Source organism: Rhinoderma darwinii, chromosome 4, assembly GCF_050947455.1.
Source record: "Rhinoderma darwinii isolate aRhiDar2 chromosome 4, aRhiDar2.hap1, whole genome shotgun sequence".
NCBI lineage: Eukaryota > Metazoa > Chordata > Amphibia > Anura > Rhinodermatidae > Rhinoderma > Rhinoderma darwinii.
Genome location: NC_134690.1, coordinates 94226846 through 94241549, shown reverse-complemented (window position 1 = coordinate 94241549; position 14704 = coordinate 94226846). Strand labels below are relative to the sequence as shown.

Below are 14704 nucleotides of genomic sequence, written 5' to 3'. Positions count from 1 at the left end.
AAACAGAAAAGGGACAACTCTTTCCATTATACTTATCCTCTTTGTAGGTTCCACTCTGATTACAAATACTGTGTATGAGCCTGCATGACCCCACAGAATTAACAAATCCCTAAAGCAGGGCTACTCAACGACTTTTTGCAAAGGTTCACTTATTGAGGTCTGTTGTCAGATGGAGGTCCGAGCTAAACACCAGTAATAAAGATGTTGTATTTCTAACTTTTTGCAATATTTGTCAAACTATTTACATCTAAATTTATTATTTTATTAGGAAAATTGGCATATTTTCTATTTAAGAGCCCTTTGAAATTAGGTACCACTGGGGTGACTGCCATTGGAACAGACTGATGCAAATGCTCATCTGTTATCCAAGTGCGCGATATCTGTTCTTCACCAGATTCATAGTGGAGAATGCAGATTCACAAGTATATGTGGAACCAAACATAGTAAGAATATGGCTGGCTTTTTTACTAATGTGAGGCACACGAGGATACTAAATTAGTATCCACATGTGCCTTAATAACATGCAATGTCATTATTTTTAAGTATTACCTTTGAAATATCCACCGTTTTCACAGTGGACCACTGACAGAGGGGCACAGACATGATGGGAACATGCCACTGACACTGTGGTAGACGGTCCTGGCCTGAAGTGATGCTATCCCCCATGCTCTGCCACTGCCCTTCCCCCTACCATTCTCCTTCCCTCACTCCCCAAACTGTTTATTTCATTGGTGGCAGTGGTCTACGTCCCTCCACCTCTCCGCTACCTATGTGTGCTTTGGAGCAAAAAGCTCACTTACGTGCCGCTGCAGCAGAGAAGGGACCTCCCTCCTTCACCGCTGTAAGGTCAGGACATAACTGGAAGTTGCGTGACCGCACTTCTGGTTTTATCCGGAAACCCCATAATACAAAGTGCTGCTTTCCGGTCCAGATAGCAAGTGAAATCTGCAAGGAATAAGGTCTGTATATTCAAAACAGAACATCCAGCATATTGCTGTACATATGCTATGAGGGACTCAAGGACATGGCTGAGATCATGGAACACTGTTGCGATTAGAGGTTAAATGTGTGAACATGAACTTTAATATCCTGTAGAAAATATGCACAAACGTGAACTAAATCAGCCTCAGACAGGTGTCTGGTTTATGTCCCATTGGATAAGCAAAACATAGACACATTGTGGACCATAAAACAAGAGACGATGGGCAGTATGTAAGGTTGAGAAAATTGTAGGTTCCCAAGTGTACTGTATTTTCCAAGACCGTCTGATAACGTTTCTGGATGTTCACAGTTAATCAGACAACCATATTACGGAGCGTTTTTATACACAGTTTTATATGGGGTCAGTGACAAAACAATTGGAGTGACTACGGCTCCGTAATAAAGGACTATAGGAACTTGTGCCACCATATGGGCTCTGTGCATACGGCTTTGCACACCAATATATAGTACTTGCTCCAAACTCATATAGTCCCCGGCACAAATGTTATCAGACTTATGCAGCAGCTCTTACGATAAATCTGCCCCAAAATTTACTTGTCTGGAGAAAACAATGGGGGAATATTTATTAAAAGCAATGCAAAGGAAAAAAAACAAAAACGAAATTGCCCATAACAACCAATCAGATTTAATCCCTCAGTGGTCCTTTTGAAAATAAAAGAACCAATCTGATTGGTTGCTATAGACAACTGCTCCATTTTTTTCTATGGATCAGTTTTGATACATCTCCCCCAATGTCCTAGCATTTATTAAGCAAACTAAACAGATATAAAAATAGTAAACCGTACTGACCCAGCCTCAGGAAGGTTGCGGATACCTCCGCCATACGTCCACATGCTGTAGAAGAAATGCCATGTTCTGGTTTACTCCATCCAAGGCCAGAACGCTGCAGCCGAGCCTGGATATAGTCTCTGCATAAAGCTTTTCCTTGTGCGACTAGCTCCTTATCTGTGGGGGACCTGTCAAAAACCTCTAAAACTTCTGCAGCAAACACAGATGAGCGGCGTAGCATCTCCATTTTTAGAGCGCTCTCTCCAGGACTTCACGATTAGCCTCCATTCACATAAACACTGATGCTTGGGTTCTTAATCCAAATAACACCTGAAAAAGATAACAATACAGCATAATGCGTAACCCTTAAATTATTGCTACATTCTGTCTACTATTCTGGCTGATTGTCAATGTGCAGATGAATGCCATCTTTAGTTCCCTGTTATCAGCCATTTCAGGCTTGAGAGACTGACTGTAGTGTAGCCGTCATGATCACTATTATCTCATACATTTTAAAATACTAAGAAGCTCTAGAAACAGATTATGTAACACTGACCGGTTTAATGCTTTGTAATACTATGTTTTCCAAAGCATTATGTAAGCGATCGAGTGAATATCGCTTCAAGTTCTCTAGCGCAGTGACCCCCAACCACCGGGCCGCGGACCAATACCGGGCCTTGGATCATTTGGTACCGGGCCGCGGTATCTGGTATCTGCCCCGGTGGCTGCAGGGAATTCCGGGCGAAAAACCACACCAAATTGTGGTGCAGTTTTTCACCTGGAATGTCCGCTGCGGAAAACTGCTGAGCATTCAGCTGGCCTGCTAGCAGGCCGGCCTCCTGTGATAATGTTTTATCCCAGGAGAGCGCTGCAGCCTGTGATTGGCTGCAGCGGCGGTCACATGGGGCTGGCCCCCTGACGTCATCCAGGCTCGAATCCTAGGATGATGTTTCTTCCAATGTGACCTTAATATGCTCGTCTCTAGGGAGTTTACTATGCTTACCTGCACATGGTGATGCTGCTGCAAATTCAACTGTACTCTCTGACGCCTGGAGCTGATGTGTCTTCTCTCTTCTGACGCCAAGGTTGAAGGACCTGTGGGTGACGTCACGCTGTGTGTCTGCAGTGAAAGAAGCTAGGTGGGAACGATGAGGTCACCCACAGGTCCTTCAACCTTGATGTCGGAAGAGAGAAGACACCAGCTCCAGGCGTCTGAGGGTACAGTTAAATTTGCAGCAGCATCACCATGTGCAGGTAAGCATAGTAAACTCCCTAGAGACAAGCATATTAACCTTTTGGATGCCTGGAGCCGATGTATCTTCTTTGTCCGACGCCAAGGTTGAAGGACCTGTGAGTGACGTCACGCTGTGTCTGCAGTGAAAGAAGTTGGGTGGGAACGATGAGAAGTGTATGACGCTGATTTGTCAGCGTCATACACTTCTATTCACAACGCCCAGTTGGTAAAAACACAATACACGCCCAGTTGGTAAAACGAGAAAACACGCCCAGTTGTCCATTGAAAAGCTCATTTGCATAAATATAAAATTGCTCATAACTTGGGCAAAAATGATCGTTTTTTAAAAAAAAACAACTTTGCTGTTATCTACATTGCAGCGCCGATCACATTCAATAGGAGATAGGGATTTGATAATCTGGTGACAGAGCTTCTTTAAGTTGCGGGATGTCAGCTGTATATTGGCGTACTGTTACGGCCTATTTAGTTCAAAAGGCCAAAATTAAGATGTAATAGTATGCCCATTTACGCAAAGGGGTTAAAATAATCTTTATATCTACGTTAGTTTGTTCAATTACTTTTGAGCCTTTGAAAATACAGAAACTATGTAAAAAATGTCTGTGATTGCTAAACGGTTAATGCAATATTTTTTTGAAGCAAAGCTGAAAGTCTCCACCAATCACATCTTCATGATAAATTGTGAAAATTGTGTCACTGTCCAAATACTTCTGGACACAACTGTAAAAATGTTTCCAGTTATTTGGTATGCAGTACTCCAAAAATGTATAAATGACAAAAATCTTGTAGCTGTTGATCAAACACATGGAAAACTGGTCATTGACTGGTTTGTTATTCCTCTCGGCATATCTGGAAACGGCTGACTTTTTTTTTTTTTTATAATATGCGAGGTTTCTGGATGACTGGACACTATTCTGGGAACCACTATGTTTAGCACCAGGAACGACGGGTAATTTAGACTCGCTGTCACTAAATATGTATCTATTTAAGTAATGTCTTCTTTTGTGCTTGTATTGCTGAGAACCGTGGCCTCGCTGCCAGCCCCAACTATAATCATATCTTTGCTACATTAGTAACCGTTCATTGTCACTCTTAGTACTTGAGGCAACAACCAACAAGTGGAATGGATACTATTGTAGTTATTTTTGGATTGTCCATGTTCTGGGAACGTTAAGTGTTTATGTTAAACTGTCAGCTCGCTTCAGTATCGTCTTAGTGCCCTACATCGCTGCTAAAAGATACATATTCCAACTTAAGTTATCAAGTTTATACTTAACCCCTGTCATATTTATTGCTTTTGTCCATGGAAATGACACCTTCCTCATTCCTTTTATGGATCAAGCGCACACATTTGGGGAAAGAGGGGATTAAAAATGGCTGCCCATTCTGGTGCAGGCCCTAAGTCTGGTGTAGGCCCATAGATTTGGCCAAAGCCTGAATTTTCAGTTTTTGCCCAAAGTTGGACATTTATGTTCAATTAGTTTCTGAAGAAGAACAATCAAACGATTTCAAAATATTTAAATTGTATTGACTACAGAATGTATTTACTACATCAATTTCCGCAATTAGGCTTCGTTCACATCTGCGTCAGGGCCCTATTCTGACGTTCCGTCTGAACTTTCTGTCAGAATGGAGCCCTGACTCAAACAAACGGAAACCATAGGTTTCCGTTTCCATCACCATTGATTTCAATAGTGACGGATACGGTGGCAATGGTTTCCGTTTGTCTCAGTTGTGCAAGGGTTCCGTCGTTTTTTTTGGTATTCATTCCGTCAAAATGACGGAACCCTTGCACAACTGAGACAAATGGAAACCATTGGCACCGGATCCGTCACCATTGAAATCAATGGTGATGGAAACGGAAACCTATTGTTTCTGTTTGTTTCAGTCAGGGCTCCATTCTGACGGAAAGCTCAGACGGAACGTCGGAATAGAGCCCTGACGCAGATGTGAACGAAGCCTTATCTTGCATTGAGTGGAATTTAGTTGTGCCAGTGGAAGGGTGAATTTGCAGGTGCTTTACAAAGAAAACATGAAGCTACCAACTGCATTTCCATGTTTAACACTCTTTCTATTGTTACGATCCGTTATCTTTGTTTTGCAGCATTTTCCTGTATCTGCTTGGTGGTCTTCCTCCCTTGCATTTTGTCCTTGTTGATAAGGCCATAAGTGTTGGCAGGGAGGACATCCTCACAAATATACTGATAAGCCCTAAACAGGCCTCCAGTTTTCTGGTCTTTGTTTCCTGTGATATTCAACTTAATTAACCCTAAAGGTCAGTTTAAACAATGTAAACATCTGTGTAACGTATTAGGAATTATTCTATAAAATGCAGATTCAATTTTATAAATGTGACATTAGATTTTTGTTGGCAGATCCCACTGATTTCTACAAGACTTGAACATCCCAAGCAGAAGATGGCAATGGGGGAAATAAGGATTGGACAGGAGGGCAAACTGTGCATGGTAAAACGCATTTCCAATGATCAGGACTAAGTAACATTCTGGGTTTGTGTTATATGGTCTACAATAAAATGGCTATAGGTGTTTTTTAGTTTTTTTAAATTACGCCGTCTAAAGGCCCTATTATACGTGCCAATCATGCCCTGTGTTAACAGCAAACGCTCGTTCCCGATCATTACACTGTGTTAACAGCAAACGCTCGTTCATCGGCTGATTGTAAAGTTTATGGAGCCAAAACTATTATCATTGCCGGCAGCACATCTCTCTGTGTAATCAGGGAGACGTGCTGCCGACATCATAGACATATATGGGGACGAACAATTGTAGTAACGCGCGCTCCTCCCCATACATAGCTGCTTTTGAAAGGCGCAAACGAGCGCCGATCAATGAGCTGTCTCATTTATCGGCGCTCATTTACACATCCCACGTCGGGAAAGGACCCTAATACACAAGGCTGCACACTTCATTGACTTCTGGGAAAGGAAGAGTCAACATCTCCTGCATACAGTATCATCCCTATATGATGTCATCAGTTTTGATCACAATATGAGACCGATTAGGGATACATGAATTCGTGTGTTTTCTACATTTGCCATCCGGCAAAAAAAACAAACCTCTTTCCCAACTACCATGAATAGTTCGATAATAAATCTTTATTTGGTTATGTAAGCAAATAGACGAACCATTTGCTTACATAGCCCAATAAAGATTTTAAAGTTTGGAAAGGGTTTTTTTTTTGCCGGTTGGCATCTATCGTCTATGTATTGATAATGTGCCCACCAACTACCAGGGTCTCTTTTTTGTTTTTGTGTATTTTCTACATTTAGAGTTAAAGGAATAATACAGGCTCTCTTCTCTTTTGGTCTACGCTTCCAGTTTTGGAAGAAAAAATGTGTGGAAACGCACTGTGCCTTAACTATGGTATGTGAACCAGCCTAGAATTCCTTACATTTGAGAATTAATTCAAATACATACCATTTAAGAGAACTTGTCACCTCTCCTGACATGTCTGCTTTAGAAAATAATTGTATTCGACATGAAATAACACTTCTGCAGCATCTTTCCTTGGGACTCTACATTGTGCAGTTCTTCTGTTATTCCTCCTAGAAATGTATTAATAAATTTACAACTCGGTGTTACCTGTTGGAGGTGTGTCCCAACAAACACTGACACTATTCAATCAGTGCTGACAAAGTGAGGGTAAGGCCACACGGTGCGTCGTTGACGCGGTTTTGTTGCGGTTTTATTGCGTTTGAAATCCGCATGCGGTCAACTGCATGCGTTTTTTGTCTCTGTTGCGGTTTTAAAGGAAATAATTGATGGACATAGTTTTAACCCCTGTTGAAGTTTGTTAGGTGCTGCCTGTATATAGTTCATTACAAGGCATTGCAGAACTGTTAGGGTAAGGCCACACGGAGCGGCCCTGACACAGTTGCAACGCGGCTAACAACCACGCCGGCACCAAACAGCCTGTTCGTGGCCGCATGTTAACGCGGGTAAACCGTCCCTTTATCTGCAAAATCATGCGGCCATGAATTAATACACCCTTTATGACCGCACGATTTTGCAAATTACAACAACTTACCCCTATTCATTCTCTATGGCAGCGCCGGAAAAAGCCGAACACTGCACTCGGCTATCTCCGGCGCTCCCATAGAGAATGAATGGAGCGGCAGTGCGCATGCGCATGTAACTGGAATACCCCTTAACGAGGTATTTGACAGCCGCTCCTACATAGTGCCAGAGCGGTTGTTGGCCGCGTTGCGACCTTGTCAGGGCCGCTCCGTGTGGCCGTACCCTTAGCAAAATCGCAAGCAGTTCAACAACAACTTTGGCAGCGCGGTCATTAACTGCATGCAGTCGAACATTTTGAAGATGCAGTTAACAGCACAAAAAACACATTGTAATATAATAGCAGCAGTCTGTCCATAACACAAATTACACCATTGACTTCTATTGAAAAATGACTTGCTGCAGTTTAAAAATGCAACATAAACCCACCGTGTCTGCACCGTGTGGCCTTACCCTGAGACTGTGTAGGGACACGCCTCTTTGACAAGGGGAATGGTTACACCCAGTAGTCAAGTTGTACATACATTTCTAGAAGGAATAACAGAGGAATGGCACAATGTAGAGTGATAAGAAAATAAACTATATGGACAAAAATATTGGGACACACCTGATAATCACTGAATTCTGATGTTTCATTCAGTCCCTTTGCCACAGGTGTATAAAATTCAGCACTAGCCATGCAGTCGCCTTTGCAAACATTTGTGAAAAATGGGTCGTTCCAAAGAGCTCATTGAATCCCAGCGTGGACCTGTATTAGGATTCCACCCGTCAGTTAGTGAAATTTCTTCCCTCCTAGCAAGGACATAACTTGGAAAGACTAGGCCCCATAGCAAACTCTTGACAGGGGCCCCCCCAGGTGCCACATGCAGCCCCCCTTATAGATAGTGCCCCCTGTAGAGCCCCACCTGTAGATGGTGTCACACCCCACTTATAGATAGTGCCATACAGCCCCCTGTAGATATCGCCATAAAGCCCCCTGTATATAGTGCCACACAGCCCCCCCCATGTGGATGGTGCCACACAGCTCCCCCTTGTGTTTAGTACCACACAGCCCCCCAAGTCGTACAAGGCAATGGCGCATCTGAGAAAGTTCTACTAGCCAGGGGATGTCAATTAAACATGGAAAGGTGGGTTTGGAAGCAGGACTATGTGACCCTTCAGGATAACGGCACCGCCCCATGACCCTTTAATGAGTAATTATCATATAGTGTGCACCGTTTTAAAAGTTGATTTTATAGATTTTGCTTCATCCGAAAAAAACATACGTTTGGAAATATTGTCAGGTCATGTATTATCGCATGGTGGCGGTTCAAGGGGTTAAAACTACCTGACAAGTTCCCATTAAAAATACAATGAATTGAAAACAATTATATCTGCACTGCAATTTTGTTATTATAAATATAACCTTTATAATTACAGCTCCAGAACCAAGCTCCGTACATAAATACAGCACTAGAACCAAGCTCAGCACCTAAATACAACACCAGAACCAAGCTCTGACATATATACAGCACGAGAGCCAAGCTCAATACATATATACAGCACCAGAACAAAGCTCTGACGTATACAGTACCAGAACCAAGCTCAGCACATAAATACAGCACTACAATCAAGCTCATACATATATACGGCACGAGAGCCAAGCTCAATACATAAATACAGCACCAGAACCAACCTCAGTACATATATACAATACCAGAACAAAGATCAGTACATAAATACAAAACCAAAACAAAGCTCTGACATATATATAGCACGAGAGCCAAGCTCAATACATAAATACAGCCCCAGAACCAGGCTCAGTACATATATACAGCACCAGAACAAAGCTCAGTACATAAATACAGCATCAGAACCAAGCTCAGTACATATATTGAAATAGCTCTGAAGAAATCCCGGTCCGGGATGAAACGCGTCAGCTGATTAATTAGTCCACACCTGGCAGGTAGTGACGTCAACCTTGCCTCGTCCTGCAGTCTCCAGCGTTGTTCAAAAAATCAACGTGGATACCAGCATAGCACGATACCGACCCTCCAACGTAGGAGTGTGCTTCACCGCCAAAAAATCTGTTCACCTTTGTGTGAAATCTCAGCTGCCCCCGAGTATGAAAATCTAAGCTACTCAACATAAGCACTGAGCGTTGATGGAGTGGATATAAGGAGAATCTCTCATGTGAGAACGGTGTCCTGTCATTGATGAGATCGAAGGGGTGAAAAACCCGATTGGTATATTTCCAAGCCTTAAACCCTACAATTGTTCCAGGAGGAGGAACATAGCGGAAAAGAGGGAATCTCCAGTCTGTTCGGTGTTGCGGGATCAACATGAAGATGAGTATCTGTTTCTTTACCTAAACTTGTATTGCCATTATATAAGAGGAACTGCTCTTGCCAGAGAAAATTTCTCCAAAAAAAAGGAAAAAAACGCAAGTGTGAACGGAGACCAACGGTGTCTGAATAAGAATCTCAAGAACCGGTTCTTGCAGCTAATGACCTATAGGGATCTATTGAAAGGCCTGTGTACAGAATTTATAAATCCTTAGATTCCTTATATGACAGGTTATTATGTTTAGAGGGGGATAAATTGATGGAAGTAAGGTTACTAAAGTCTGTGTTGGCATCCTGGCCAGGAGACATTTTTTAAATTATCTACATCTAGTTTGATACAAATGTGTTTTCTCAAACCCTTTCCTTTTCCCAAAAAAGAAAAAAAATTATTTTGTATTATGGAGAAAAGAGGAAAGAGATATATATATATATATATATATATATATATATATATATATATATATATATATATATATATAATCTTTAAAATATATTTTTATATGGAATTTAATAAAAATTTATACAAAATTATTCTTATCCCAAAGAGTGCCTGGTATGTTTTGGAAAATATTTATTTATTTTTTTCTTTTTTTAATTATTGCTCTCTGAAACGGCACCGTGCTATATATTGATTGCATATTTTGGGATTTCTATTAGGTATGGTTTATAACCATTTCTTGTGTTTAGTTCAGTACATATATACAACACCAGAACAAATACAGCTCAATTTAGTGCAACCCCTGTCATATAGGTTTGTACGGCGTAAAACTACAGCTCTCAGCATGGCCCGAACAATGGTAAGGATATGCTGGGAGATGCTGTTTCACAAAAAAAAATCATACCACCCATCATCTCGCTACAGATCATACAGTGCTGATTAGAGGCAGAATAAACATTTACATTAAGTGACTTACCGGTGACTCAGATTCTAGTTCTTTTTCTCTTTTTTTCTCCCTCCCGTCCAGACCTCTATGATGGATATCTCCCGGCCACAACCCATTTCTGCAGTTTTCAGCTCAGCTGTCTTCAGCTTCTCACTTTTAAAGGGAATGTGTCGCTAGAATTTTTTTTTTTTTTTTTTAGTTAAACATTATTTGAGTGATAATAGTCAGGAAATATTATAAATTAGATTCTAATTTATAACATTTCCATGTGCTGGGCACTAGAGGGAGCAGTTCCCAAAATTGCAGCATGGTCAATGTGGTAAAGCAACCTCATTGTTTTATGCTGCAAAATTGGGGCAGACACACTCGCTCTAGTGTCCTCACACAATCCCCCCTCCCTTATTCAGGCTAGTGCCAGGAGAAGGAGCGACTGCACAGTGTAGGAGGATTAGATACAGTGCTCAGCAGACAGTATAACATGAACATAATACACACATCGCATACACGAACATAAATTACCTGCTCCTGCCGCCGCTGCCGCCTCCGCTCCTATGCCTTGCGCCTTCGCTGCCCTGAACATATGGCCAGAAGCCGCGGCCGGAAGTCGTTATCTTACTGTCCGGCAGCGGCTTCCGGTCCACAAGAAAATGGCGCCGGAATTCGCTGTTCGAACGAGCTTCGTTTTGGTCTGTGTGGGAGCGGCGCATGCGCCGTTCCCACACAGACGGCGTATGCAGCAGAGAATGGAACGGCTCCCGTTCGCATTCTCTATGGGGGTGTATGTGCCGTATTCCATCCTTGTATGTGTCGTTAATCGACACATACACAGATGAAAAAAAAAATGGCAGCCCCATAGAGAAGTAAAAGAAAGTAAAAAGTAGAACACAAATAAATAAAATGTATTTTAATATCATACTAAAAGCAATATTATAAAAAAATAAAAATTCATGACACCTTCCCTTTAAAACATTTCTGCACATATAAATGTAGATAAAATTCTCAAAATATTCTCTAAATATAATAGCTCCACACACTGTGTCCCTGATTATAATAGTACCATACACTGTGTGACACACACACACACACACACGCGCACACACACACCGTGCCCCATGTAGATAGTGCCCCCATAGCCCTGTCAATAGTGACCCCCCCATAGAGCCCCTGTAGATAGTGCCTCACATACAGCCCTCTGTAGATAGTGCCCACTTATGGACTCCAGAGCTGCAAGGCAATAGTGCTAATCACAGCCACCGTGCTGCCCTAAATATAGCTTAGTGCACCACATATAGCCCACCTCTGTAGATAGTGCCTCACATATAGCCCACCCCTGTAGACAGTGCCCTACATATAGCCCCTCTGTAGATAGAGCCTCACAGTTACCCCAGCCCTATATATAGTGTCCCACATATAGCCCATCCCTGTAAATAGGGCCCTAGAAATAGCTCCCCCCTATAGATAGTGCTCCACATATAGCCCACCCCTGTAGACAGTGCCCTATATATAGCCCCCCTGTAGATAATGCCCCACAGGTAACCCACCCCTGTATATAGTGTCCCACATACAGCCCACCCTATAGATAGTGCCCTACAAATAACTCCCCCTATAGAGAGTGCTTCACATATAGCCCACCCCTGTATATAGTATCCCACATATAGCCCACCCGTGTAGATAGTGCCCTACATATAGCTCCCCCTGTATATAGTGCTCCACATCCCCACATATAGACCCCCTCTGTAGATAGAGCCCCCACTGTTCATAATGCCACTCACAGTTCGAGTAGAAAAAAGCAAAACTTTACGTACTCACATGATCCCGTTCCCGCGCCATCCGGTGGCAATGCAGATCTGCTCTCTTCTGAGCAGGTCTGCTGGAGCTGAATGACGCAAGCGGCGCGTCGTTGATTCGCGGGTCAAGTCATTTTTCCCCACCAATCAGCGTCATTGTAAGGCGCTGAATGGTCCGGAGCGGAACGTTCTCGGATATTCAGCGCTAATGCATGTATTTGTATCTGCGTGCTATAGATGCAGATACAATTATTGCAAGAGGGGGTGGCTGTCGCTAGCACCGGGGGCCCCCTCCGGTGCTAGTGACACCACCGGGCATGAGAGGGCCCGTGCCACCTAGCCCATAAATGTTAGAGCCTCGGCGGCGCGGGCCCCATAGTAGCGTCGCTACCACTGTAGAAGCCATAACGGCTGCAAGCGGCGCTACCGGGCATATTGGGGGGGGCGTGTCGGCAGGCGGCACGGGCCACCTCATGCCGCAGGCCCCGTAGCAGCCGCTATGGCAGCTACAGTGGTAGTTATGCCACTGCCTCTTAGATAATCCACAATCAACTGTGAGTGATATTACTGCAAAGTGAAAGCATTTAGGAACTACAGCAACTCACTAACGAAGTGGCAGACCACGTAATGTTACAGAGCGGGATCGCCAAGTACTGAGGCGCATAGTGCATAAAAGTCGCAAATGCTCTGCTGTCTCAATAACTGAAGAGCTCCAAACCCCCTCTAGCATTAACATCTGCACAAAAACTGTGCGCTAGGAGCCTCATGGCATGGGTTTCCATGACCAAACAGCTGCGTTGGATGAAGAGGTGTTAAGCACGTGGCCACTGGACTCTGGAGCAGTGGAAACGTGTCCTGTGGAGTGATGAATCACACTTCTCTATCTCTCAGTCTGATGGATGAGTTGGGGTTTGGCCAATGCCAGGAGAACGTTGCCAGCCTATCTGCATTGTGCTATGTGCTGTGTGGATTTGGTGGAGAAGGGATAATACTATGGGGTTGTTTTTCAGGGGTTGGTCTAGGCTCCTTAGCCCCAGTGAAGGGAAATATTAATGCTGCAGCATTTCAAGACATTTTGGACAATTGGAGCTGCCAACTTTGTGAGAACAGTTTGGTATTCGGCCCTTTTCTGTTTCAGCATAACTGCCCCCCATTAACAAAGCAAGGTCTATAAAGGCATGGTTGGTGAGTTTGGTGTGGAAGAACTTGACTGGCCGCACAGAGCCCTGACCTCAACCCCATCCAACACCTTTGGGATGAACTAGAACGGAGATTGCAAGCCAGGTCCTCTCATCCAACATCAGTTTCTGACCTCACAAATACTCTTCTGGATGAATGGGGACAAATTCCCACAGACACACTACAAAACCTTGTAGAAAGCCTTCCCAGAAGAGTGGAAGCTGTTTATGCTGCAAAGGGGGGACCAACTCCATATTAATGCCTATGGATTTAGAATGGGATGTCATAAAATCTCCTGTAGGTGTAATGTGTAGGTGTCCCAATACATTTGTACATATAGTGTATGTTCCAGAACTGTTATTTCATGGGAGAAACTACTATTTACTAAAATAGACATGTCAGGAGAGGTGACGGGTCCTCTTTAACTATAATGAACATACTTTTTTGTTTAATAAAGCTTAATTTTGCTAGACAAGCTGAATTTTCGCATATCTTTTAAATCTCTTTTTACTCATAGAAACGTTTTAGTTTACGTTCACATTGATTTCTATGAATTTTTCTAAAGAAAAATGCCATTATTTTTCAACCAATGGGATCCATTAAAATCCCTTTTGTTTCCATTTTGATGTGTTAAACGAAAAGACTGGTCCGAAAAGAAAGCCCTGGAGCCCGCGTAAACAGAAGTAGCCTGTAATGGCGGAAGGAGGTGAAGCGAACAAGTGAGCCCTAATCTACCCACCGCCCTGTCCCTGCCTACTTGCAACGACCCGCCCTAGGCGACGGGATACAACTTGGCGGTGGTCCCTACGCTGACTAAGTGCAAGGGGATACAAACAGGGAACAAGCAAGAGAAGGGGCAGTAGCCCACGGAACACCGTGAGGGAACGGAGTGGTGAACGAGCAGTCAGGATCAGGATGTAATGAAGTATACAAACGCAGAGCACGGAGCAGGAAGCAAGCCGGGGGCAGAGCGAAGCAGGATAAGCGGGAACTGAAGCAAGGCTGAAGTACGGCAGAAGCAGGCTGGAGCAAGGCAGCAGTGGGGCCAGGAAACCAAGAAGAATCACAAGCAATGAGGAAGAGAAAACGGCAGGTATAAATGGACAGGCGGCGGAGCTAACTCCGACTGACCAGGCCGCGATAGGCTCTCCCACTCCTGAGCCTGCCACCCTGATTGGTGGGAGCCGGTGTCAGTCTAAGAGGTCTGGCCTCAGGTGTCGATTGATTAATCCTGGGAGTATCCACAGACGTAGTGCCTGGCAGATCCTTTACAGTACTCCCCCTTTTATGAGGGGCTACCGGACCCTTACTAAGAGGACCCGGTTTAGTGGGGAAGAGAAGGTGGAACCTCCTGACCAATACCCCAGCGTGAACATCTCGAGCAGGTACCCAAGTCCTCTCCTCCGGCCCGTATCCTCTCCAATGGACCAGGTACTGGAGGGAGCCCTGGATCATCCTACTGTCCACGATCTTG

General features: G+C 43.7%; 1 protein-coding gene across 1 annotated transcript in view; it reads right to left on the bottom strand.

Annotated features, from left to right (window-relative positions):
* BOK (BCL2 family apoptosis regulator BOK) overlaps nt 1-14704 on the bottom strand; it is a 56690-nt gene that overhangs the window by 29906 nt on the left and 12080 nt on the right. Inside the window, exon 2 of the mRNA XM_075863959.1 lies at nt 1792-2100. Coding sequence (XP_075720074.1) covers nt 1792-2017 — 226 coding nt within the window. The 5' untranslated portion in view covers nt 2018-2100. The remainder of the gene's footprint in view (nt 1-1791; nt 2101-14704) is intronic.